The 25,618-nt window shown below is 38.3% G+C and overlaps 3 protein-coding genes across 9 annotated transcripts; 1 reads left to right on the top strand and 2 right to left on the bottom strand.

Annotated features, from left to right (window-relative positions):
- Positions 1-212: 212 nt before the first annotated feature.
- On the top strand, positions 213-6,110 carry LOC100528739 (eukaryotic translation initiation factor 5A). 5 transcript variants are annotated; one of them, XM_053681127.1, is made up of 6 exons: positions 1,232-1,633; positions 2,939-3,114; positions 3,377-3,481; positions 3,671-3,802; positions 3,897-3,969; positions 4,964-6,110. In XM_053681127.1, exons 2-5 carry the CDS (start codon positions 2,947-2,949, stop codon positions 3,957-3,959), a joined length of 468 nt encoding a protein of 155 aa, XP_053537102.1. In that variant the 5' UTR covers positions 1,232-1,633; positions 2,939-2,946; the 3' UTR covers positions 3,960-3,969; positions 4,964-6,110.
- A 1,798-nt stretch (positions 6,111-7,908) lies between these two features.
- Positions 7,909-15,819, bottom strand: LOC100529005 (G protein pathway suppressor 2). Of its 3 annotated transcripts, none has more exons than XM_017470992.3 (11): positions 15,507-15,819; positions 15,307-15,424; positions 14,400-14,509; positions 13,268-13,380; positions 13,069-13,151; positions 12,269-12,348; positions 11,969-12,143; positions 11,216-11,299; positions 11,002-11,078; positions 8,645-8,680; positions 7,909-8,340 (listed from the first exon to the last, which is right to left on the bottom strand). In XM_017470992.3, exons 1-11 carry the CDS (start codon positions 15,507-15,509, stop codon positions 8,248-8,250), a joined length of 972 nt encoding a protein of 323 aa, XP_017326481.1. In that variant the 5' UTR covers positions 15,510-15,819; the 3' UTR covers positions 7,909-8,247.
- Positions 15,820-22,170: 6,351 nt separating this feature from the next.
- On the bottom strand, positions 22,171-25,210 carry LOC108267834 (histone H2A.Z). Its single transcript, XM_017472285.3, has 5 exons — positions 25,086-25,210; positions 24,687-24,764; positions 23,371-23,484; positions 22,761-22,890; positions 22,171-22,539 (listed from the first exon to the last, which is right to left on the bottom strand). The coding sequence occupies exons 1-5, from the start codon at positions 25,086-25,088 to the stop codon at positions 22,478-22,480; spliced, it is 387 nt and encodes a 128-aa protein (XP_017327774.1). The 5' UTR covers positions 25,089-25,210; the 3' UTR covers positions 22,171-22,477.
- Positions 25,211-25,618: the final 408 nt, after the last annotated feature.

Here is a 25,618-nt window from a genome sequence, read left to right as displayed (position 1 = left end):
CATAGAAACAGCAATACACAATGACCATAAAACTGTAATTCTAATTCTAAATTCTTGATGATTCCTACCAGTCAGTGGTAAGGCTGCATCTGTCTTTTGCTCTGCACAGCAAAAGGTCACCTGCGTGTCAACACGGAGTTCAGGGTGGAACTTTTTTCATGGGCGTCCTCCGGTTTGCTTGTTGTCCACAAAATCTGAAAGACTTGTGCAGACCAGCCAGGAGACGCCAAATTGTTGTGGAAATTAGACAACATTCGCACACTCGTCCTCTGAAGGTAAAAAGGTTTATCACAGAAAGATGGTTGATACAGGATAGAATAATGAGAGCGCAATGATCCCTTGCACTAAACCACTACTATATATATGAAAAGCAGAGCATGACATAATTCTGTGTACTGATAAGAAGCAGTTTGAGGCAGTTCAAACAGGCTTTGTTTTAGGGTCTTGGAAGATGTTTAGACGAACCTTGAACAGACGAACATGTTTGTGTCTCTGTAAGCAAATAAACATTCTGTACTGATCTTAGTGACATGACGTGGCCTTAGGCGTTATCCTCAGATGAACATGAACAAGAACAAAATTATTACAAAGTAAAAATGAGTAACTTCCCTCACAACACTGAACATGTTTTAAGCTCTAAATAGATCATATTGCCTTTCTCTTGACTTTATTTACATATATGACCTTTAAGTAATCCGAAAGTAATCAGATTACATTACTTTTATGTTGTGATACCTGGATTGCGTTACTGATGACATTGTTTATGAAGTAATTTCTAACTGTAACGGAATACATTCATAAAGTAACCCTCCCAACCCTGCACTTGTACTAAAGCAGTGCTCAACGGATGGAAACGTTAATGCGCATGTCTGAAAAGGAGGACTCGTAACACCGTTACAGTGCGTAACACAGGCTACGTAGAGTTTTGAGGAATACGGTTTTGCCGTAGCTTTCCGCCTCCAACTAGCGGAACCCATCTGGAAGAATAAATGGGGGAGAAACAAGAACGTGTCTAGAGAGAGAAAGCAAATCGGATACGTGTACTATCAAGTTAACACAAACCACTGTAAAATTCACCCGTATTACTGAGAAGGACAATAAAGAAAACGCTATAATGAGAGGTCTTATATTTTACTGCTGAATGATCAACCGGCCACGAGGCAGAGCGCGCGAACACGCGACCGCGCGCCCCGCCCGGCCTATAGAATTTAAAGAGCGATGGGCGAGCGCGCATGCGCAGTGAGGAGGAAACTGCTGAGGTTCGTTTCATGGCTATGTGTGGCTGAGTCAAAGAGAGTGAACGAGAAAAGCTAGCGCGCGCGAGAGAGAGAGAGGTAGAGAGAGAGTTTGGGGCTCACGCTTTTGTCGGTTACTGAATTGTACGTGTGGCCTCGTCAAAGACTCGGACCTGCTGTTGGGAAAGGAAAAACAGGAGAGAGAGAAGGAAAGAAAGAAAGAAAAACGCCTGGAATGACGGTAGTGTCCACAGAGTTGATTTAAGGCAGAACAGGGGCAGTGCGCAGCCACGAGCAGCCGAGATAAGAGAGCAGTGAAAAAGTGAGACATCCAGCAAGACCGAGTCAGTTGGTGGATTTGCCCCGTAACGTCTAGGGTGGAAAATATCTCAAATTAGGTAAGTAGACGTAAGTATTTGAAGCTTTGAGAGAAGCTGGTAACATGGCGCGAGCTCGCTTTAGAGTAGTCATACAAACACACGGCTCTCTACAGCTACTCTTCTTCTTCTTCTTCATCTTCTTCCCTGAACTTGATCTATTTTGCACTGTTAACTTCAGACAAAGCGGGTTTCTTTCTAACTGGGCCTATGCTGTGGCTGGTTTGGTTTGGGCTCATTTTCCTGGGATGTGGATGACGACAACAAAAAATTTCTTAAGGCCTCAACTTCAACTTTGCGGAAATACAAATTAAATAAATAATCCATTTGCGAAGATGTGGTGGCGTTAAAAGGTGAGATCTGGAAAGAGATCAAATGACTGGGATCATAACTTCAGCCAGTGGCCGGCCACGCAGCGTCCCGGATTACCTCGTGTTAGCTTTCTAGGCGTGAACAGGCTAAAGTTGCGCGCTGATTTCTCCAGCTCAATGTTTGAGAAAACGTGTTCACACGTCCTGAGTATCCGCGGTGAGACTCGGGTGAGCTGTAGTAGGTCTCAGTGAAGGAAACCCAGAGGATCGGTTCAGCCCGCTTTGTTCAGCAGTGTGTAACTCGCACGAGCGCTCTAACGGGCCTTCTCAGCAGCTCGCGCCGACTGTGGCTAGCATGTTAGCATGCTAGCGCCGGCGGATTACCGCTACAGTATGGAAATGGAAAACTGTGACCGGTTTTTGTGCGTGCCCAAAATGTCAAACTTATCGTATTTAATCTGATAAAAAATTAAAACGACTGACAGTGCGTGAGGACTTTCTGACGAGCCTGTTTACGCCGACACGCTGATAGCATGGAGACAGCATGACTTGACGTTTGGGCCCTTCCACGTGAGCGCGTGCGCGCCGACTTCCACCGCAAAGCACTGTTCACTATGTATCACTACCTGCTGGTAAATCTAAGATTAAACGCATTTTTATCACTGATGATTGGTTTGCAACAGTTTTGGGAGAAGTGTAGTTTTAAGTATTTGTGCAGAAGCATGGCTAACAGGTGCCATCCCTGTGTTACCTAATTTAGCACTCCTGTTCGAGCTAGCAACGTAGAGTACTATTCAGTCTCCCCCAAATAAATATTTACGTTTACAACCACGAGGCTGCCTAAAAGTTACTATGACTCTTAAGTGGTCAGTAAAGTAGAAACATAATATGCGGTTTGGTAAATTAGCCACTTTTTTTTTTTTTTTTTGTAATTTTATTCTACCAGCATGATGAACACACTCACTAAACCCAGAAGCATTATCTAGTTTCATGTTTAATGTTTGTCTGCCTTCAGGATACAAAATGGCAGATGCAGATTTGGACTTCACGACAGGTGATGCTGGGGCTTCCACCACTTACCCCATGCAGTGTTCTGCCCTGCGCAAGAACGGCTTTGTGTTGCTGAAGGGTCGACCATGCAAGATTGTGGAGATGTCAACTTCCAAAACTGGCAAACATGGACATGCAAAGGTGACTGGACACTGTGAATAAAACACGTTTTGAAAAGGGTCAAGTCTGGCTTTGTTTCTAGGTTCACATCTCCTTTAGAAGCTGTCCGAGGTAGTAGCGACTTTTTTGGCATTCAGAATGTACTTTCAATAAAACGTGTCTTATTGTATACCATGTGTTAGTGAGTAGTTGATGTGTGGACATCGTGCAACTCATGAAAACATGCAATAGGATCACCTAAAGGTTTGAAACAAAGTTGTTTAACTGTTGTTCTTGTGAACAGGTCCACATGGTTGGCATCGACATCTTCACTGGCAAAAAATATGAAGATATCTGTCCCTCAACTCACAATATGGATGTCCCCAACATCAAGAGAATGGACTATCAGGTAGGGGATGTCTGCTAAACCACTGACCCGCTGTGTTTCAGAGGAATAAATGATACGAATGATTTAATTTTTCCACTTTCAAGAACAAAACAACAAGTGTAAGAGATGTACATGCTGTCTGTTTGGAAATGTATTGACCGTTTGAGATGGTTTAAAACAGCTTTCTTTCCCTGTCTCCCCTATCCACAGTTGATTGGCATCACGGATGGCTACCTGTCTCTGCTCCAGGACAGCGGTGAGGTCAGAGAAGACTTGAAAATGCCTGAAGGAGATCTAGGCAAAGAGATCGAGAGCAAGTATGATGCCGGAGAGGAGATCCTGGTAAATGTCTTTGACTGCTGTACCACACATGTCTTTGTAAGGGTGTTTTCTGTAACTCTGGTTGGACTAATTGCTTGCTTTGTCTGTTTTTCAGATCAGTGTCCTGTCTGCAATGAATGAGGAGGCTGCAGTGGCCATTAAAGCCATGACTAAATAAAACGCAGCAGGTACCTGGAGCTCTCACGTGTGTGCGTGCGTGTGTGTGTATGCATGCTCACCTGTTAGCTGAGAGTAACTGTGCTACGCTAGTGTGCCAACAGCAAAGCACTAATCCAAGTGTTTACGTTATATTCCAGCAATTTTTTTTTTCAGTCAAATAATTATCCATGTGGTGATCTCAATAAAATATACTATTTAGTTCAAAAACTCTTCAGTGTGTTCACTTAACTGTGTATTCTGGGGATATATTTCTGTACAACACGACATATAGATTTCACTATTAAAAAAAATCAAGCAGGGTGATGGTTTGCTCTTTGCACACTGGTGCTTGCATGACCACAGTAGTAACACAGATAGTAAAAGATACATTATTTGTATTCACATTGCTCTGTACACAATAACAGACATGATGGATGGACAAATTGTACATAGGATGTTATGTCTGTTCTGTATTTTGTACTACCTGTATTACGTTTGTTCTGTTAACATGGTGGGGATGATTTGTTACAGAATAAATGCATCAAAAGGCTGCTGCTATACAGAAGCTATTAACCCCTAATCAAGGATATATTTGGCATGAATATTCGAATGATCCCTGTAGCCACAGCAAGGGTGTGCAATGAGTTTATAAACTTTTTGTTTAACCACCTGATTGATAAATGCTTGCACATACAGGCCTTTCTAAACATGTTCCTAGCTACCTGACATTCAGAACATTTTCCAGAACATCAGACATTGCAAACTTTGACAAATGTCAAGTTGCCATTCTGAGTTTATAATGTAGTGTTAAGGCTAGTTTTCATAATTTTAGTTACTCATGCTGTCCTCATTTTCCTTTCCTTTCCCTCTCATCTTTGAAATGGTAAACTTTCCTCTTTTTATATACATTCCTCTATTTTAGTTGTACTTGACCCCCTTTGTTTTTCATTCTGACTTGCTCCCTTACGCCTGCCTGTTCTTCCTCTGCCTTCCCTTTCTCACTTTCTCTCAGGTATTGGCAAGATGCACTGGACCTGGACAGAAGGAGAGAATTATGCCTCAGCAATGCTATTCCCCCTGAGTTGTTTGTTTTTGTTTTTTTTTTTTTTTTCTCTCTCCCCCTCTTTCTTTAATTTTTAATTATTTTTCTCCCCTTCTTTATGTACTTTACTTTAGCCTGTCTTTGGGTTGGAAAATTTAGAGGGTGGGGGATTAAATAATTGGAAACGGTTGCAAATGGACAAAAATCTCTGTAAATACACTGAATATACATTAATCTACAATATTTTGAATGTATATATTAGAGGGGAAAAAAAAGGCAGAATGACACACGAGCTCTTTAGCTTTGGGAACTGTAAAGGCACGCCATATGTATTATACTAACATGAGTGTCTGTTCTCATTTTGTCTTTTGGCTTGTTTTTTCATTTCTTTTTTAATATTTACATTTGTCCCAATTACCACCCTTCTTTTGCCATTTTAAATTGGACTGTTGAGTAAGTGGCATCCGGTTCTAATACAGGCACTGTGGTTAAAAAAAAACCTGAGAAGACTACGTGTAACAGGATGTGGTGTGGTCTCTTCTCTCTCCACCTACTCCTTTTATCTTCTAGTAGTCAAAATATAGAAGATGGGGAGCCATCCTGATATTGAGTGAACAGGTATATTTAGTGAGTAAAGGGTTAATAAAAATGTCCCGTTTACACTTTTTTTTTTTTTTTTTTTTTTTTTTTTTTTAAGCATTAGTCAAATTTAAGTGTTTTTATGTAGAACAATGGTTTCAGTAAATGAACTGTAATCTTAAAATAATTTGTCTGAAATAGGTCCTTGGTAACAAAAAAAACAACAAACTTACCATAGGGGGAGTATAACAGACAATGATTTGGTCTCAGCACATTCTCAGGTGGCTAAGAGAGAACCATGATGTACAGCTGTCATTCCCTTACCACCTTTTAAAAGGGGCTGTTCTCCAATGATCATTTTAATTTGGTGAATCTATCTCCCTACGGGTTTGGCTTTCTGTGCTGGCTCATATCTGAACTTGGTGTTAAGATAATTTCTTTTTACTTTCATATTACCTAAGCAGAACTTTTGTTTGTACCCTGACTGTGATAAACAGCTGTATTAAACCAAGAGATTCTCATACCCTAATATTAAAATGAGCACCTTCATGTTGCCTTTTCTGTTTCAGTGTCTGATGGGCATTCATTATTGCAACACAGTTGTATGCTGACATTGTACAGAATTATTGGAACTGTTGATGAAAACAAGCAAATTATTTGTATTTACATTAATAAAAAGCTATTTAAACCCCATTAAATTAAATAGACTGGAATAATAATCTTAGCTCTAAGGAAATGTAGTGTGGATTTCTTTCAGGTCCTTTTAGGTAGGACATTTGATGGGAAGTGAATAAAAAAAAAAGATGACTTTGACCTAATTGGCATAGGAGAAAGATAAAAAAATAAACTTGCATGCATCAGATGCTGTTGGAGCAACACACCTGCAAGCTTAGAAATGTCAGACTGGGTAAGCAGTAGGCTTGTGACATTAATTTTTATGTTTTCAACTTACCATTTTATCAATTGCAATAAACCATTTAATCAACCAGAACCGAAAAACAAGCATTTCCACCATTTCCATTTTAAGGATAGTATGGTAAAGTGTAAATATTTCCATCGGTGTAGTCAGGAACTGCTGGCTGGCAGGGTCAAGTGTGAAAATTCATCTCGATTGTGGATTTTCAGGTGATTCTGCAGTAGTAATGTTCAGTAAACAGTAAAAAAAGTTATAAAATTTGCTGCCCGAAGTGATTGAACATATCTTCGTGCTGACCGATGCAGTTCTTTTCTGGATGAAAAAACAAACAAAACAAAAGTGTGGTCTTATAGTTATCAGATGTTAGCTACATGGAACATACATTCTCCATTTGCACACGGCGAGAACTCCCTACGACTCCTGAGAGCCCTGATAGTATTTAAGAAGGGGGAAGGGTGGTGGGGCGTCCAGGCAGTCAGTTAATATCTGAGTACAAAACCTGCACAAATCATTTCAGATTTACGTGTCAGTTGTCTCATGTGGCATTTTTATTGGGGAGAAAAAGAAGCCCTTTTGGTGTATTTGAGCAATCCCACGTATTAGCATACACTGATGTTAAATTGAGGAGCTCCTACTCAGAATGTGTAACGGTTGGCAGGTCTGCTGGCAGTGTAATATTGTGTAGCAATGATTATATTATTATAATCACACAAGCCTAGTAGGCAGGCATCCTAAAACAACTTTTCTGCCTCATAAACAAATACACAAATCATTCCTAATGTTAAATTAGGGAGTATTTACTGTTTATGTAACATTGATTATTGATGATTTGGGGCTTTTTCCCTTGCCAGAGGCCAAGGCACAGCTTTGTACATTAATCTAGTTCAGCAAGGCCAGACTAGACTAGATTGCAAGGTCTCAGCCTAGGTGCTTTTTATATAATATATATAAAAATAGGGGTACACTTTAGCACCAGAGATGTCTTGTACAGGCCACGTCGGTCTTAACAAGAAATCTTGAAACATTGTGCACGTGGGAGTCTTTTCTAATCAACTCCAACCTTAAAACCTTGTTTGTAATATTCAGAGTAGCCTCCCTTGAATCATTAATACAGCTACAAGACACTGTACCGTGGTAGACGTCTTCTTTTTTCTAGTTTTCCTCAGGGTTGCGAATGATTTTTGAAGCAGCTTTTGGCCAGGTGACAGCAAAAATCATACTCAATTATGGAATAACTTTCCAATACAAATAAAATCTAGCCATGGTTGTCAAATATAATTTTAGTGTAAAAACAACTGGAACTTCCTCTACAGTGGTAAACATCTGTCTCCGTAAATGTTTCCAATTGGCATCTAATACATCTATTTTGCAACAGTCCTATGAATAGGAAAATATGTACAGGATCTGCAAAAATCACTCACTGAACAAATATCACACACAAAAATGTATTTTTATTCAGTCTGAACAAAAAGCTATCTGGACAATTCAAATCATATTTGAACAAATGTCTTAAATCTATGATGTCTAATCACTTTTGACAACAGAAAAAACTAGTGAGTAATGCTTCTAGATGAAACCTTTCACCCACATAATGCGTTTAAGAGAAGCCACAAAATATCTACATGAAAAGTGTATGTACATTTTCCAGACCATCCAAATCAGACCTGTACAGAGGTATAAACATTATTTGACCCTTTCTAACCCAGTGTTATGGTCATTATGGTTACTGGCCACATGTTGAGAATTTTTTTTTATGTGGTCTGCTTTTGGTTACTTGCTATGGTGATAGAATCTCTGTCCAGCTTGTGGGTGGGAGAGGAAAGCATGACGGGGAGCTGGCTGAGGAGAGCTCTGAAATGGGGCCTGTCAAATACACACACAGAAATATTGGTGTTAAGCAAGTAAAATGCATATATTATATTATACACACATACACACACACAGAGTGAATAAAGGAAAATTAAATGACTAATGTGTACCAAAGGAAACATTATGTGGACAATGAGAAATCTTTTTTTTTTTTTTTTTTTAAGTGAATTTAGGGTAAAGTATTAAGGCTATAGGGCAAGAGTTCACTGAGACTTAAAGCACTGCTCAGTGAGCTCACCTTTGCAGTGGGAATTTGAACAGCCAGTGAAGGTGTAGGCAGCAGTCCTGCAGCACTTACATGTAGAGCCTGTGCATGCATGGGCCTCAGTGCACCCTGTAAAACACACAGACACACACTTAAAATCATGTAGACATTCTTTTCACATCAAGCAATGTATAATATGAATATGCAGAACTTGTTGTGTTTGTTTTCATATTTCCCTGTAAACAGAATGAATGTCTCTACTAGTCAAATACACCATGAATACACAAGATATATAATCAGAAGGCAAATGCATCACTTCATTGTAATTGCACATACAGTACATGCTACAGAAAACAACTGGGTCAAAAACATCGAAATTTAAAACCAAATGCGCTCTGATGTCACGTTGGCTATGAAGCTTGTCAGACATTAGGTGGTGTTCATGAGGACTTTCTGGTATCTTACAAAAATGCCCATCGCTGATTCAGTGCAATCAATACATTAACAGAATGCACACCAATACACGCTGATGCATAAAAATGATTCAGGCTTCAGTAATTTAGGTCAGTGTTGAGCAGTATTCAGTTCACATCCAGGGCTGTATGAAACAGCACTAAAAAAAAAATCTATAAGGACAGCTTATGGCAGGCTTCGGCTTGCTATGTGAGTGTGTGCACAGGTTGGGTTAGCAAAAACACATACACATACAGTGGGGGAAATAAGTATTGGACGCGTCAACATTTTTTTTTTCAGTAAATATATTTCCAATAAGGTTATTCACATGAAATTTTCACCAGACATGGGTATTAACACAAGAAACCTGGAAATATAAAGAATTCACATTAAAGTCCATAAATAAAGTTATGTGTAATAAAGTGGAATGACAAAGGAAAAAAGTATTGAACACGCTAAGAAAAAGCAGTTTTCTAAGGCAAGGTAAGGCAAGGAACCAACTGAAATCCGTAAGTAATTATACCTCCTATCTGTGCAAATTAATATCAGCTGGGTTAGTACATTGATGGTCTATAAAAAGGCTTTTCGTTACCAAGGTGTCACACAAGAAACATCTCATGATGGGTAAAAGCAAAGAACTTTCACAAGACCTTCGCAACCTTATTGTTGCGAAACATATTGATGAAATCAGATACAGATGTACGTCAAAACTTCTGAATCTTCCAGTAAGCACCATTGGGGCCATTATCCGCAACTGGAAGCAACATCACTCCGTCATCAACCGGCCACACACAGGAGCTCCTCGCAAGGTTTCTGACCAGAGAGTCAGCAGAATATTCAGAAGAGTAGCCCAAGAGCCAAGTACCACTCAGAAAGAGCTCCAGAAACACTTGGAGGCAGCAAGTGCCATTGACACAGAGAAAACAATAGGCAGTGCACTTTACTATTACTAAAGAAAAGGCATGTCGTTTAAAGTTTACTACAACTCATTTGGAGAAGCCTATGAAATACTGGGAGAGTGTAGTCTGGTCAGACGAGAGCAAAATTTAACTTTCTGGCTGTCATACTACACACCATGTTTGGGGAAGAAATGGCACTGCACATCACCCTAAAAACACTGTACCAACAGTGAAGTTTGGAGGTGGAAGCATCATGGTGTGGGGCTGTTTATCATCACATGGTACTTGCAGACTTCATATAATTGAAGGTACGATGAATGGAGCCCTTTACCGGGAGATTCTTGGGAAGTATCTGCTGATATCCACCAGGATGATTAAGATGAGATGTGGGTGGACTTCCAGCAGGACAACAATCCAAAGCATACAGCAAAGGAAACTCAATTGATTTCAGAGGGGGAAAAAATCAAGGATTGCCCAGTCAATCACCTGACTTCAATCCAATTGAACAAGATTTAAAAACAATATGTTTAGAAGAATGGGCCAAAATCACACATTAATACTGCGTCCCATTAATTTCTTCATACAGGAAGCATCTTGATGCTGTCATTACAAACAAAGGCTTCTCCACTAAGTATTAAATACATTTCAGTCAGCGTGTTCAATACTTTTTTCCCCCTGTGTCATTCCACTTTATTACACATAACTTTATTTATGAACTTTAATATTGTGAATTCTTTATATTTCCAGATTTCTTGAGTTAACACCAAAGTCTGCAGAAAATTTCACATGAATAACCTCATTGGAAATATTTTTACTGAAATTTTTTTTTGATGTATCCAATACTTATTTCCCCCACTGTATACACTATAACAAACCAGCAATGCACACTCTGTGTGTACTCTAGTGCCCATTCTGAGGGCTGCCAAAAACTGTGAATGTCACCTTAAGAAGAATCTTGTATGTAATATTTGTGCAGACCGAGTTATCTGAACAGGCAACACAAGCTTATACAATGGTTCCGCCAGCAACACACTCTCTGGTGTAAGTAGGTTTGAGCCTACTTTGAATGAAGTGAACCCAGAAATCAAATGGTTATACCGAGTCAGTGAAGCCAGACTGCTGATTGGCATGTTCCAGTTGCTTCTGAAGGGGTATACTGGCACTGGGGAGGAATCCTGTTATAGGCAACAAAAGAAAGTTAACAGTGAATGAAGCGTAGATGATCATTAACTACTTACTGATAACTAGTAAAACAGCAGATTTTAACAGCTAGAAATACGTACTCAAGTTATAATAACAAACTTGTATCTACCTGGCTGGGAAGCAAAGTGGCTGTGGACAGCATAACCCTGTGGCTGATGGGGCAGGTAGGGCATGGTCTGGAAAGCTGAAGCACCTTTAGAGAGAGTAGTACAGAAACATCCAGTGAGAGGCAGTTCTGTGATTGGAAACACTGTTGGTGAAAGAGGTCTGAGGAGAATGGCCAGACTGGTTCGAGCTGACAGGAGTCTAAGGTAATTAAAATAGCTACTCTTTACAAATGTGCTCAGCAGAAAAGCATATCAGAAGATACAACATGTTGAACCTTGAGGCTTATGGGCTACAACAGCAAAACTTCACACCACCGGGCAATGACTCCAGGATTTTGCAATTTTACGATTGCAGAAATGAATGCAAAATCAAGCAAACTCTGCAATATTCAGAGGAGCTTGGAATTTTTTTTAAATTACTGCAGATTTTCCACAGATTTATGATGTCATATGTCATGTCACATCATCACAAAGCGCATTCAGCCAAAGCCATTCTTTGATTCACATGCGTTGAACATGAGTACAGCTAAAAACATCACTGCAAAAGACAGTGCAAAACAATTTCATACAAGTACAATTTCACCAATTCAAGTAGTTTTCTGAAAAAAAAACATGATAAGTTCAATCATCCTGTTCGAACTTATAAACTCAAACTTTTCCTGAGCCAAAGTGTGAGGCGAAAAATAAATCCTAATTTCTTCGAAGTTTTCACCACTTTAAGACTAGAATTTTACTCTGAGTGGCTTTATACATACCAGCCCTAATCTGCGTTCCTGAGAAGCTGATGGGGACCGATGCAGCTGGGCCATAGGTGGAGGGGTGCTGAGTCTGGGTGACTGTGTACGCCTCATGAACTGCAGGGCTGGCTGAAAACTGAGCATGCTCAGTAGAGCCTGAAGTGAAAGTAGGCTGACCAGGGAAGTGACGGCCCTGATTAACACGAACGATGATCAGTTAGAGATTTACACATTGATAAAGAAAAGCATACAGTATTAACCAGCACCATAATGTACAGCAGTTGGTCTTTGGGAAAAGTCTAAACAAAAAAGACTCACAGGGATACCAGGTGTCTGAAACAACTGTTTACCACGTTCTGCCAACAAACCTCCAGGTCTACTGTGACTCACAGGACTGCCTGAAAGATAGATACATATACAAAACTTAAACAATAAAATGATATGCCTCTATCAAGCGATCACAGTTTAAATTCTGATGATGCCAAAGCAATTCATCGTCAAGAACTCAGGAGCATGACCCCCTCCAAAGACGGGTATATGACATCTTTAAAGTATGGAAGCCCTAAGAGGCCATGCATTATTATTTTTTTCCTTTCTTGTTTTCTCGTGATCCGGACTTCTTTTCTGTGTACTCAACAACGTCTTTTTATGTTTCTTGGAGGCAGCAAAAGCTTAGCGCAATCTCGCAGCATCATGGATAAACAAATTAGTTTTTACTTTGATCAGGGACTCACTCAAGCTGAAATAACTCCGTGTCTGTCAGTGACTGAAGAGTTCCACATTAGTGTCTGACAATTGAGAAGGGGACACCCTTCTCTCTTTATGTGGAGATAAAGTGCATCTCTACAGCGGGTAATTATTACATCTATGATGGTGAATGGCAAAGACGTCTCATGAAGTCTCATTCACAAGGAATGTTATCACATATATATATCTACGTTATCACACATATATATCTATGTTATCACAAGAAAACAACTATTTTGTTATGTCGAGATCACGAGAAAATAAAAAGTAAAGAAATTAATTATATAATTATTTTTATTAAGTGATATCACTCTTTAAAACCTTTCCAACCTCTAAAACCATGAAACAAATGAAAGTGTCATAAAACTCACCTTGCAAGCTGAGCAGGTGCTGTCCTGTGCAGTGCAGAGGAATACTGGATTGATAACTGGCTGAAGTCAGTGTCGTAATATCACTGTCGATTAGAACAGATGAAAAGGATGAAAATAGACGAGCAGTGTAAATAAATACAAATTAGCCACTGGAGATCATCTCTGACTGGCAAATCTACACGGAAGCTTTCTCACACACCTTTGCTCCTTCCTCCGTCGCTTCTCCTCTTCGTGAAGGACTTTTTTAAGTTGCAGGAAGAGCTGGTGTTTCTCCTCCTGCAAACCCTGCAGTTTCTCCCCCATCTTCTGCACCTGAAACACAGCGCAGGGCCATCAGAACACATCCTCTTTACTATAGAAGCAACGTTTTGGCCATCAAACACGTGTCCTTTGCTTGAGCAATACTTTTGGGAGCATCCATCACTTTATGACTGTATGCTGAAATGTTTTTTTTTTTCTTTTTCTCCAACATTTCTCAAACGAAGCAACAAACAACAGAATATTCTCAGGAAAAAAGTGCTGCAGTGTTTATACTGATAAAGCAGCTGCATTTTTATTGGCCCTTTATGAGAATTCTTTTCAGTCTATGAAAATAATTACTTAAAGCTGCTGGACGTGAGATTTTTCAAACTCTGGTCAAAAAAAAAAAAAAAAGAGAGAACATTTTGTAACGTGCGTAGTGCTGTACTCTTCCTCTACTGTGAGCTGAGAGTGAGTTCGGCGTGCCAAGGAACACATTCTGGGAGAATTCAAGTCTCCAAACACATAATGCACACTAAGTAGGATGCCTAAATAGAAATGAAACCAATGCTGTGGTGACATACTATTTAGTATGGTGGTATGTAGTTTGGGACGCAGCCCAAGTATTAAGGCTCACAAGTGCTCAGTATTACAGAAGTATGAGTATTGTGAGAATAAACACATAAACGCGCACATCACTATGACTGTCAGAGGGACTCAGGATCAGATGAAAGCGCAAAACCTCTCAAAAAGAGCATATCTTTGCGCTACCATCAGCCTTATAGCTCTCTGTTATTGTGCTACTGATTCTTGCTTTACTAGCTGATACACAGAACAAGCAAACAATAAACCATTTTCCTAACATGATTTCCACTGAGGTAGAATAATCAAATGCACTTCACTAATTTCATAAACTTAAAAGATATCCTTTCAGAATCTTAAAGAAAAGCACACTAAATAAATAAATAAATAAATAAATAGATAGATAGATAGATAGATAGATAGATAGATAGATAGATAGATAGATAGATAGATAGATAAATAAAAAAAACTCCACACATCCAGCCCTTGGTTACTTCTAACTTTCTCACCTGCTCTTTTGTTTCCTCCAGTGACATTCTTTCCTCCATCTCTTTTGTCCTTTTTCTCTCTTCTTCCTCTTTCATCTTCTGCTCCATCATTTTGTCCACTTCTTCCTCTTCTGCAAGCAAGTTAAGGGGACAGAGTGCAAATCTGTGACTTCTGTATTTTATATAGAAAGCTCTAATGAAAATCCCAGCAGTGGTAGCCGAGCAGCTAAAGTGAGCTCAAATCTCAGGACTGTCAGAAGCAGGGTCACTAGGGTCTTCGTCAAAGGCCAGGTTGTACTAGTTTTTACACAAGGTTGCAGGTTGGGGGAAAAAAACATGTTTATTATTTGGATTTTTAGGGCTAGTTTAGAAATAATCTGTGCTCTTATTTTAAAGTAAATAATCTAATCAATTTCTGCAAGCAGGCTATGGCAAACAAGGGTAAAGTGTAGTAAAATTATAGTGGGAACTATACAGATATTTGAGATCTGAGATTTTAGCAGATGCTTTTGTATAGATTGATGAGAATCAAACATTGTAGATAGTTATGCCTGATAGTGTTTTTTCCCCCAAATAAAGTAAGATGGGACATCAAGAGGCCCCAATGGGGAAATAAAATCATCTTTTACTTTTTTTTTTTTTTTTTTTTTTTTAAATCTCATGCTTTTTCATCCAGTGAATGAACATATTGTCACTACTCTGTCATATATTTGCCAGCATTATTTTTAGGCTAGCTCCAGATCTTCTACATGGGTTTAGAGATGTAGTAGGGTTCACGTTTTTCCTGAGACCTGGCAACCCTGCTCAGAGAACAACTGAGATTTTGAGCATGGCAATTAATTCTGTATGGCCAGAAGCAAATCAATATAAATGTTCGAAGCTACTAGTGTAAGAGAATAAAATAACAAGCTGATCCTGCATGGTGTACCTTGTCTCTTGCGCTCTCTCTCCCTCATGATGTGTTTGTGTAAGGCTCTGGCCATGGCGTTGGACAGTTTCGGTCTCTCTAACAGAGCAGGCATGGTGACGGGGAGCGGAGGGGCCAGCTACAGACCAAACAAACACATCATTTACACTCAACACCACAGTCACATACTCAACACATTCCAGAGTTTAAATTACTCTTACCATTGTTAATCACCAAATATTCATAGAGACTTTTATGAAACAGAAAACAGAGCTAGCGAGCTAAAGGACAGTTATCTAACCCCATCTCAAATATATTCTTGGGATTTGGTTAAAAATAAAATAAATAAAGCACAGGAACTTACTTCCGGGTTCTCTTAAATCCCTAAAACAACTCTAAATATCCGTCCCCTTCTCCTTAACCAGACGCGACTATCAATATGGATAACAGTATATATGTATAGTATATAGCCTGCTAGGTGTAGCTTTGAGTTGTTGTGCAGCGGTGTGCAACTACTTCCGATGTTACATTGAACTTCGGATTTCTTTTTCCGGTGCAATCTTGACAAAGTAAGAGACTGATACAAACTTCATCTTTTAGTTCAAATCGCGCCCCCCCCCCCCCCCCTTCTTGTTTATTGTTGTTGTTGTTTTTTTAATGTGACATTATGAAATACTACTTAAGTTGCCCAATCTATTGGAGAATAGACAGTACTGCAAGACCACAGTCAAATTATTGCACCAGAGGTCACGTTTCAGTGACTACGTTTACATGGACAGCAATAATCTAATTGCTGAGCTTATTCTGAATAAGAGTTTACATGAGGCGCATTTAGAATATTCCTTTCATGTACCCATTTTACATGTTATAGAACAGAGATCGATTAACGGCACACGTCATTACGTCCCCACGCCACGCCGTCCGACGTTCCCTCCAGAATTTCACGCATCAACTTACAGTTCGTCTTCGTTATGATACCGTATACAGTTTTGGGTGTTTAATTTTTAATGTTAGGAAAGGTTCAAGTGCAGTTAATTATTTGTCATGCTATACGTGCAAATAGACGACTGCTTGAAGCCGTGGGCTGCGTCTCAAACCGCGTACTTACCATCTATATAGTAGCCGAAACACATGTATTTCACCCACTATATAGCAGGTAAGTACGTAGTTTCGGATGCAGCTGTGCTCTCTTGTTTACCGTTAAATGGTTGAGCACTGCCGTGTGTATGTGTTCTGTCACAAAATGCGGTGAAAACTCCCAAACGACGTTAATAATGTGATTAAGCTGTTTACATGTCTGTAACGCACGTCGATAATGCGACTAAAATAGGAATGTCTTAATTCGATTTGTGTTTACTTCGAAGATGACTTTAATCGGATTAATTTAATGAAAAATTGCTGTTTACATGGTAGTTTCTTAATCAGAGTATTGTCGTAAACAGGTTAATATTGGATTATTGTTGTCCATGTAAACGTGCTGAGTGAGTGCCATATCAAGACAATCCTCCTTTGCCTGTACCTGTACCCCAATACCTGTACTTGTTTTCTCTTCAAATGTAAAAAGCCTTTTTCTGGCTGGCTGTTCACTGCAACATGAGCACAGTGAATTTTGGAGGGGGAAAAAAATCCAACAGTTCTAACCTATCAAAACAAGTCAAACATACATCGATCAATCATAGCATTAAAAAAACCTGCCTAATATTATCTCCCTTGTGCCACCAAAACAGCTCTGATGTCTGAACACTAAACTACATTTTCTGAGATTTTAACAGAGGTGTTTATATCGCACATCATAAAAGACAATCTTAGCATCCGTTAATTTTTAATTGTAAGAGAAAATTGGGTAATTTTGAGCTTTCTTCCGCTATTTTCATCTTCTTGGTTTAAAATCTCGATCTGTCACACGTCACAGGCAGTGACTTGGCAATGTACTATAGTACTTCAATGACTTGTCGGGGTCTCAATTATTCATGAGCCTGCGTGTTATTATCCTATGAGAAGATGCTGTCTCTTAATTATTCATGACAGCACGTGACGCTTTCCTACAAATGTAGTAGATGAGAGAAGCGTTCAAATGGGTCGCAACTGTTTGTTTCAGTGGTGTAAGTGTTCAAGTGTGTTTATTCGGGAGAACTATGAGAATTGGAGAAAGGTGGAATTCAGACTCGTTCATAAAAGCACTTTGTGTCTACACAACGATGCGGTACTCAGTCACGAGGACTTTTCCATCCCTTCAAAAGGGGTATGTGTCTAATTTTTAACAGTGACAGTTTTACTTACCTTTTGAGCTAATTAAACAGCCTAAAGCTCCACAGGCCGTCACATGCAAAACTATATAACGAGACTCTATGTTGAAGGGCAGAACCTTCGCCTTTTTATTCATGAAAAGCTCAAGCCTATTAGCTATCTACCATTCCGACACTCCTCCTATCCGTGTTGCCTCCGGCTTGTGCAAAACTATATAATAAAATATTATAAAATCTGTACATACAATATATAATATAATATCATATATATAATATTAAAGCTCCATGGACCATTGAATGCAAAACTACACAAGGAGAGTCCGTGTTGAAGGGAAGAGCCTTCACTTTTTTATTTGTGAAAAGTTCGAGCCTATTAGCTAGCTACCATTCCAACATTTATCCCATCCGCACTGCCTCCGGTTTTGTTTTATGTTTTCCTCCATAGTCACGCCAGGGGCTAATGGTTCAAATAGATAGGGCAGAGGACCTCCACTGCTATCTACTGTGTCTCCATTTAGCCCTGGGGATTCAGGAGGAGAAAAGTCCTCTGCCTCATCTGAAAACTTTTTGTCACTATCCATCTTTATTGTGAGTGTTTTTGAAGGCTTGCCCCCCTCTTCCTCTCCTGCCTTTCCCTGCCACACCCACTCCCCCTCCCTTCTTTGTACAGCCATCCACACCCATTTAAGTTGCATTTTTCAAAAACATTGAGAGGTAGACTTGAGCTGAAAGAGGGAGGTTTCATGACCCTTTAACCCATGTAAGGTGTGAGGTGGGCCTCCATGGGATCTGACTTGTCTGTCCAGCACATCCAACGGATGCACGATCGCATTGATATGTGGGGAATTTGGAGGCCAAGTAAAAACCTTGAACTCTTTGTCATGTTTCTCAAAGTATTTCTGAACAATATTTGTAGTGTGGCAGGGCGCATTATTATATTACAGTTGTCATGAAGGGGTGTACTTGGTCTGCGACGATGTTTAGGTGGGTGGTATGTATCAAAGTAACTTCCACATGAATGCCAGGACCCATGGTTGCCCAGCAGAACATTGCCCAGAGCATCACACTGGCTTGCCTCCCTGACCCTGTCGCCGGTTTACCGGTTGTCTTTCCTTGGACCACTTTTGGTAGGTACTAAATACTGCATACTGGGAACATCTCATAAGAACTGCTGTTTTGGAGATGCTCTGACGCGGTTGTCTGGCCATCACAATTTGGCCCTTGTGAAAGTTGCTAAGATCCTTACACTTACCCATTTTTCCTGCTTTCACCACATCAACTTCAAAAACTGTTCACTTGCTGTGTAATATTTCCCACCACTTAACCATTGTAATGAGATAAGCAATGTTATTCACTTCACCTGTCAGTGGTTTTAATGTTATGGCTGATCGGTGGACATTCTTTACATTTATGATGCTTTCAAGATGTAGACGTTTTATTTCAACTAAATTATGCATTTAGCTCTACCAGGAAAAAAGCTACTCTGTATAATATTTAGGAAAAAAAACTTAATCAGTCATCTGGTTAAATACTCTAAATATCTAGTAGTAAGTGTTGAAGATTGCAGTGCTATAGATGTTCACTTCACTTGTTCAGTGTCTTCATCAGTTCTGTTCTGATTTCATTCTTCATGTTCATGAATCCAATACCTTCTACAAAGAGCAAGAAAGATCTGGATTTGTTTGCAAAAAAAACAAATCTTTTTTTAATTATAAAATTATGCACATGCATTCAATTTTTACGTTTCTATATAGGATTTATGGTGCAGTTCTGTTTAGTAAACTGTTTATTATATTATAGGGAAAACTGGTCTATGATTCCATGTATTTGAATCTTAAACACATTTGCATCCTCTCTGTTTCTCATTATTGCATATAATGATCTATCAAAGGTAGTGTGTGGTATCTACACAAGCAAAGTTCACTAGATTACTAACCATTATTAAACATTATTACCATCAACATCTTACTTTTCTTTACCTTCTTGATTAGTTTTAAGCCCCAGTAATTGAATACTGCAGTGCTGTCATTTGACCCAAAACCACACCCTAACATTGGCTTAAATTCTGTAAAATATTTATATCTAAATGCACTGCTGTAAACAAGTCAGTGATTTTCTCTGCGGTGTCTCTGAGCCACTAAAACAGAGAGCACTAAGCTGTAACTGTATATAGAGCTTTTTGTGGTTATGACACAAAATGTGTTTAATACAGGAGACAAACCAGTTTTTCAGTCCATGATCAAGAGTTACACATCAACTTTTACATTTACATTTACGGCATTTGGCAGACGCCCTTATCCAGAGCGACTTACATTTATCTCACTTATACATCCAGGGCAAAATCTAAAAAGCAACTGATAACCATGTGTCTAGATTACCAGTGATTAATAATATTCGAATCTTAACATTTTACTTTTACTTATCACTGTATACTTCTCATTAATTCATAACCACATAGGTTATGTACTACGATAGTGGACTAAACTTGTTATATCCTATTCATCTTCATCGCCACACACTATTTTTTGGTGGAGTTTTTTTTTTTTTTTTTTAATTCCTTCTCAATCCAAAATAACTGTCAGCCATACTGTCTTTTCAGTCTAAGTGTGTGTCAGTCACTATACAAACTCTCCAAAACTACAATCTGAAGTCCAGCGTCTTCAGTTTGCCTGACACTACTGGAACCTCAAATGGGATCGGGTTCTATGGCCAGATGAAAACAAAATAGAGCTTTTTGGCAATAAACACCAGAGGTGGTTTTGGCACACACAGAGAGGTTGCCATATGGAAAAGTACCTCATGCTCACGGTTAAATATGGTGCTGGCTCTTTAATGTTTTTCTGGCTGTTTTTCTGCCAGAGGACCTGGACATTTTGTTAGGATACATGTCATCATGGACTCTATCAAAGATCAACAAATATTAAATGAAAACCTGACTCCCTCTGCCAGAAAGCTTAAAATGGGCCGTGATTGGATCTTCCAGAAGGACAATGATCCAAAACATACATCAAAATCAACAAAAAAAAAATGTTTTACTGACCACAAAATCAAGGTCCTGCCATGGCCATCCCAGTCCCCTGACCCATAGAAAACCTGTGTGCTGAACTGAAGAGGAGAGTCCACCAGTGTGGACCTTGAAATTTGAAGGATCTGGAGAGATTCTGTATAGAGGAATGGTCTCAGATCCCTTGCAGTGTATTTTCCAACCTCGTCAGGCATTATAGGAGAAGACTCAAAGGATACTAATAATTGTTGCACACATATATTTTTAAAATATAATTTTAGATAAGTCTGCTTTGTTTGCAATTGTTTGATATCCATGGGGGCAGAATATGTTGTGATTTTTTTTAACAAAAGATCAAAAGGTTAAACAATAAAGACAATTTTTTCACAGCCTTCTTTGGTCATATTTACCAAGAGTGCCAATATTAGTGGAAGGCACTGTAGATCACTTGTACTAAAAAAAAAAATCTATAGCATGTCTAGTAGAAATGGGCATGTGCAAATAAAAACATTTGAGAAAATTATTAATATATAGTGCTACAATGATTTGATCATATTAAAAATCTAGAAAATTATTGTTGTATTCCAACTACACACACTCACCATCCACTTTAATAGGATCACTTGTACACCTGCTCATTTATGCAGTTATCCAATCAGCCTGATAGCCTCAGATTCCTGCTTTTGGCCTCAGAAGTGGAACCCAGTGTGGTCTTCTGCTTTTGTAGTCCATCCACTTAAAGGTTTGATGTGTTGTGCTTTCTGAAATGATTTTTTTCTCACCACATTTGTAAAAAGTTATTATATGAGGTACTATATCCTTCCTGGCAGCTCAAGCCAATCTGGCCATTTTCCTCTGACCTCTCTTATGAACAAGTTATTTGCACCCACAGAACTGTTGCTCGCTCAATAACTTTCGTTTTTCACACCATTCTGTGTAAACTTTAGTGACTGTTGTGTGTGAAAATACCAGGTGATCGATCAGCAGTTTCTGAAATACACAGCCAATCTGTTACCAACAAACGGCATTGTTAAAGTCAGTTATAACCCACCCCCCCGGCCGAATGATGTGAACATGAACTAAAGCTCTTGACCTGCATCTGCATGGTTTTTATATAAAACACTACTGATATACATGACTGACTGGATAACTGCATAAACAAACGTATTACTATTAAAGAGAGATTGATTGAACATTTAAATATGTTGTGTAAATTATGTAATTGTGACAGGCCCACTAAGCACCAATTAAAATAAGTCACTAGAAATACACAAGTAAATTTTCATTCTCAACTTAAAAACTACATGCATTCTTCTATTAAACAGCTCATTTACCTGCAAAAACCTCCACCAATACTTATTAGTTCTACTCAATTGACGTGTTTGACGTGTTTAGTGCCTCATTCCAAGTCAACTCAAGGTACATGATGGAACCAGAGTATCAGTAATACAAATGTGTTTAAGATGAAGTGCAATGAGATTTGGGTTTAAATTAAATTATTAAGTTAAGTCAATACTGAGCCATGCAGCCCTAGTGCAAGAAACTTATGGCATTTTTTCCCCCAGGAAGAAAATTAAAAAGGCATAAAAGCCATCATGTATAAGTTTAAGTCAAAGACAGAACACAGGCAGTTAATACAGTGCACCAAGTTTTATTTGAATAAAACCCACCAACTTTTCAGGTTCAAAGCAAATTACCAATTTTAAAAAAAAACAAAAAAACAAAACAAAGTACACTACACTTTAAATTTGTCAAAAATAAAAATTGGCTTCTTTGAAGCCATGTTTTTTTTGTTTTGTTTAAAAATACCCCAGAAATGAGTAAATGCAAGGCTGAACACAATGTCATGAAACTACCAAACTACACAAAACCACTTCTGAATTCTTCCCAGAGCAAATCCTGAGACGCACCACACACATACACACAAGATTCGCTGGAAATGTTACACGGTCTTCTGTTGCCCCTTCTTTCCAATCAGGGATTTGTGAATGTGGGGAATGACACCTTGAACAAACAAAGAAAAAGGTTGATATGAAATATTCAGGCATCCATAATAAGGTTTACATTTATAAAAAAACAAAACCAAAAAAAACCCAACACATACCATAATACCATCTAGACCAAAGATTAATCAGTCTCTGCGTTGTACTAGCTTAAAATGTCTAAGATGAGAATTACTGTGGTATTTAGTATTGTATACACTAGATTGTACATGCACAACTTACCACCACCAGCAATGGTTGCTTTGATAAGCGAGTCCAGCTCCTCATCACCTCTGATGGCGAGCTGCAAATGGCGTGGAGTGATACGCTTCACCTTCAGATCCTTGGACGCATTTCCCGCCAGCTCAAGAACCTTAATGCAAAAGGAAAAAGCTACTGAAGTGTAATGAATCAGACAGGGCAGTATGATCATAAGTGATTAGACTGGCCACTTTTAGGCAGCTTGCCATTAATTCCATATGGCATGTTCTCTCCACACTCAACCCATTTCACTACTGGGGAGATTTAGAGCCATTATTCCAGACCCTTATGTATGGCCTATTTATTAAAAATACAAGCACCCTAATTAATACATGCATATGGAGTAATGCTCAAGAACATACATGTTAAAATGTGACATACTGCTCTAAAGTTGGTGCTTGTATGAAATATGAACACAAATGATCCACTAATGCCAAAAGCTGGGTCTATTTGCACGATTATCATTTGCATAGAGTATAACTCCCTGGCACTGGGGTAAGGGGGTGTAATCTGCTGAAAGATCTTGGGAATAGATAGCACAATTTGCATTAGTAGTGATCAACATCTGATCACCTTTTAAGTCTCACTCTACCTCAGCAGTCAAGTACTCGAGGATTGCAGCACTGTAAACAGCTGCAGTGGCTCCTACACGGCCATGACTTGTTGTTCTGGACTTCAGGTGTCTGTGAATACGTCCAACAGGGAACTGTAAAGCATGGAAGAGAAGACATTGATTTATTGATTCTTCTTTTAATGCAATGTCAGTGTCAATGGCTATTTTCAACACAAGATTAAGGTAGGTAAAACAGGATAGTCTGTAATTTCTGACAGTACCACAACGATAAAATTGTACAACATTCTAATGGTGTCAACAACAACAGCTATATAATAGGGCTTTTTAAAATTTTATATACATACACACAGTAATATGCATTGTACACTTTGTGCTTTCCATGTTTACATTGTAAGCACATATTTACAATTTCTTGTTACAATGCATGCTACTGAAAGTAATTAAACAATCGTGTGGGCCTTACTGTTACCATCATTTATAGTAAAACATGGATTCCACATTTGCAAAATTAAATCAAAACCATATAAATAAGAGTTGAATCACAATACTCAACCCTACTTATATATATATATACATATATATATACATATATATATACATATATATATACATATATATACATATATATACATATATATATATATATACATATATATATATATATATATATATATATCCATATATATACATATATATACATATATATATATATATACATATATATATATATATATATATCTAAAAATAATATACATATATACATATACATATATATATATATATATATATATATATATATATATATATATATATATATATATATATATATATACACACATCAAAAGGTCCTTCACTTTAATATTCGATGAGATTTCTAGGATTTTTCCGGTTCAGACATTTTGTTAGACTTCTAGTTACATCTTTTCTGAATAGACCAGTTGTCTGGTATTGTTAAGAGTAAAGACAGTCCAGTAATACATGTTTAAGTCGTGTTTTACAGGTGGTGGGTCTTCCCCCTTCAGTGTGAACCATGTGTGAGTAAGAAGAGGGAAAGTTTGAGAAGTTAGATGTATAATGGAGTGTTGAAGTTATAATTATTATTACTTAGCCCCACTGGGTTATTCCAGACTTAAAAACAAAACAAAAAAAAAACCACACACACTACAACTTTATACGTAAAACTGTTTCTATTAAAATGTTAACCTGCCAGAAAAAAAATACCATACACCATTAAAAACGAGCTACATGTTTAAAAAAAAGATAGTTAAAAAAAAAAGTAAGCAAATAAATAAGGGCAAATGTTGAATGTAAGCGCGAGGAGCCGCGCTACAGACCTGCAGTCCTGCCCTTTGTGAGCGCGAAACCGCCTTAGCTTTCGCCTTGCCCGAGTCTTTACCAGCTTTTCCTCCTGCCTAAAAATAAACAAACAAACACATACGAGAGAGTGAGAGAAGTAAATATTTACACACACATTCGCTAGTCACCCATTTTACCAGTGGTGCTTTAGATTAATTTAGTTAAACCGTGTTCCTAAAAGCACGGCAGCGTAAAATATGCCCTTGGCCTGCATCACACCATTCACGTTAGCTTCAATGCTAACTAACGTTAGCGAAAATAAGCCGGAGACAATAGCATCTAGGCTAAAACCGCCAAAGTTCAGAAATAAAACGAAACATAGACAAAATTCGAAAAAAGCGTTAAACGTAACACTACGAAATCAAGAAAATCGTTACCATTTCGTGAATATATATCTCTTATAAAAACGTCCAGACAAATCCAGAAGGTCTCGGTTTGAAACAGACTTCCCGCCTTCAGTGGGCTATATAGAGAGAAAGGCAATACATCCGGGACACTGCGCGCACAAAGCAACCAATCAGCTTCGTCCTGCTGTCGTGTGGCGGTGAAAACCGTCGTCATGTAAACTAGAGAGACCGTTGTAGTGCTAAAAATCTTTAAATATTACTCTTAACATAGCTAGAATTTAATATTATATAATATGATACGATATTAAATAATTTGTTGTTATTGGCTTAAAATTATGGCAATATTACTCACATGGTTTATCATAGGAGGTTTAGGTTATTTCATTATCTAAAGCTCAGTCACTTGCTTCAAGCTATCATCAACAACAAGCATGGCTGTTGTAACCATTTGTTTATTATTATTATTATTATTATTATTATTATTATTATTATTATTATTATTATTATTTGTTTATTTATTTTCTTAATAAAAGTAACAAAAATAGAGATAACATAAACTTATT

The sequence above is a fragment of the Ictalurus punctatus genome, chromosome 7 (genome assembly GCF_001660625.3).
Source record: "Ictalurus punctatus breed USDA103 chromosome 7, Coco_2.0, whole genome shotgun sequence".
Classification (NCBI taxonomy): Eukaryota; Metazoa; Chordata; class Actinopteri; order Siluriformes; family Ictaluridae; genus Ictalurus; species Ictalurus punctatus.
The sequence above is the reverse complement of the archived record's forward strand: the minus strand, read 5'-3'. Positions and strand labels throughout refer to the sequence as shown.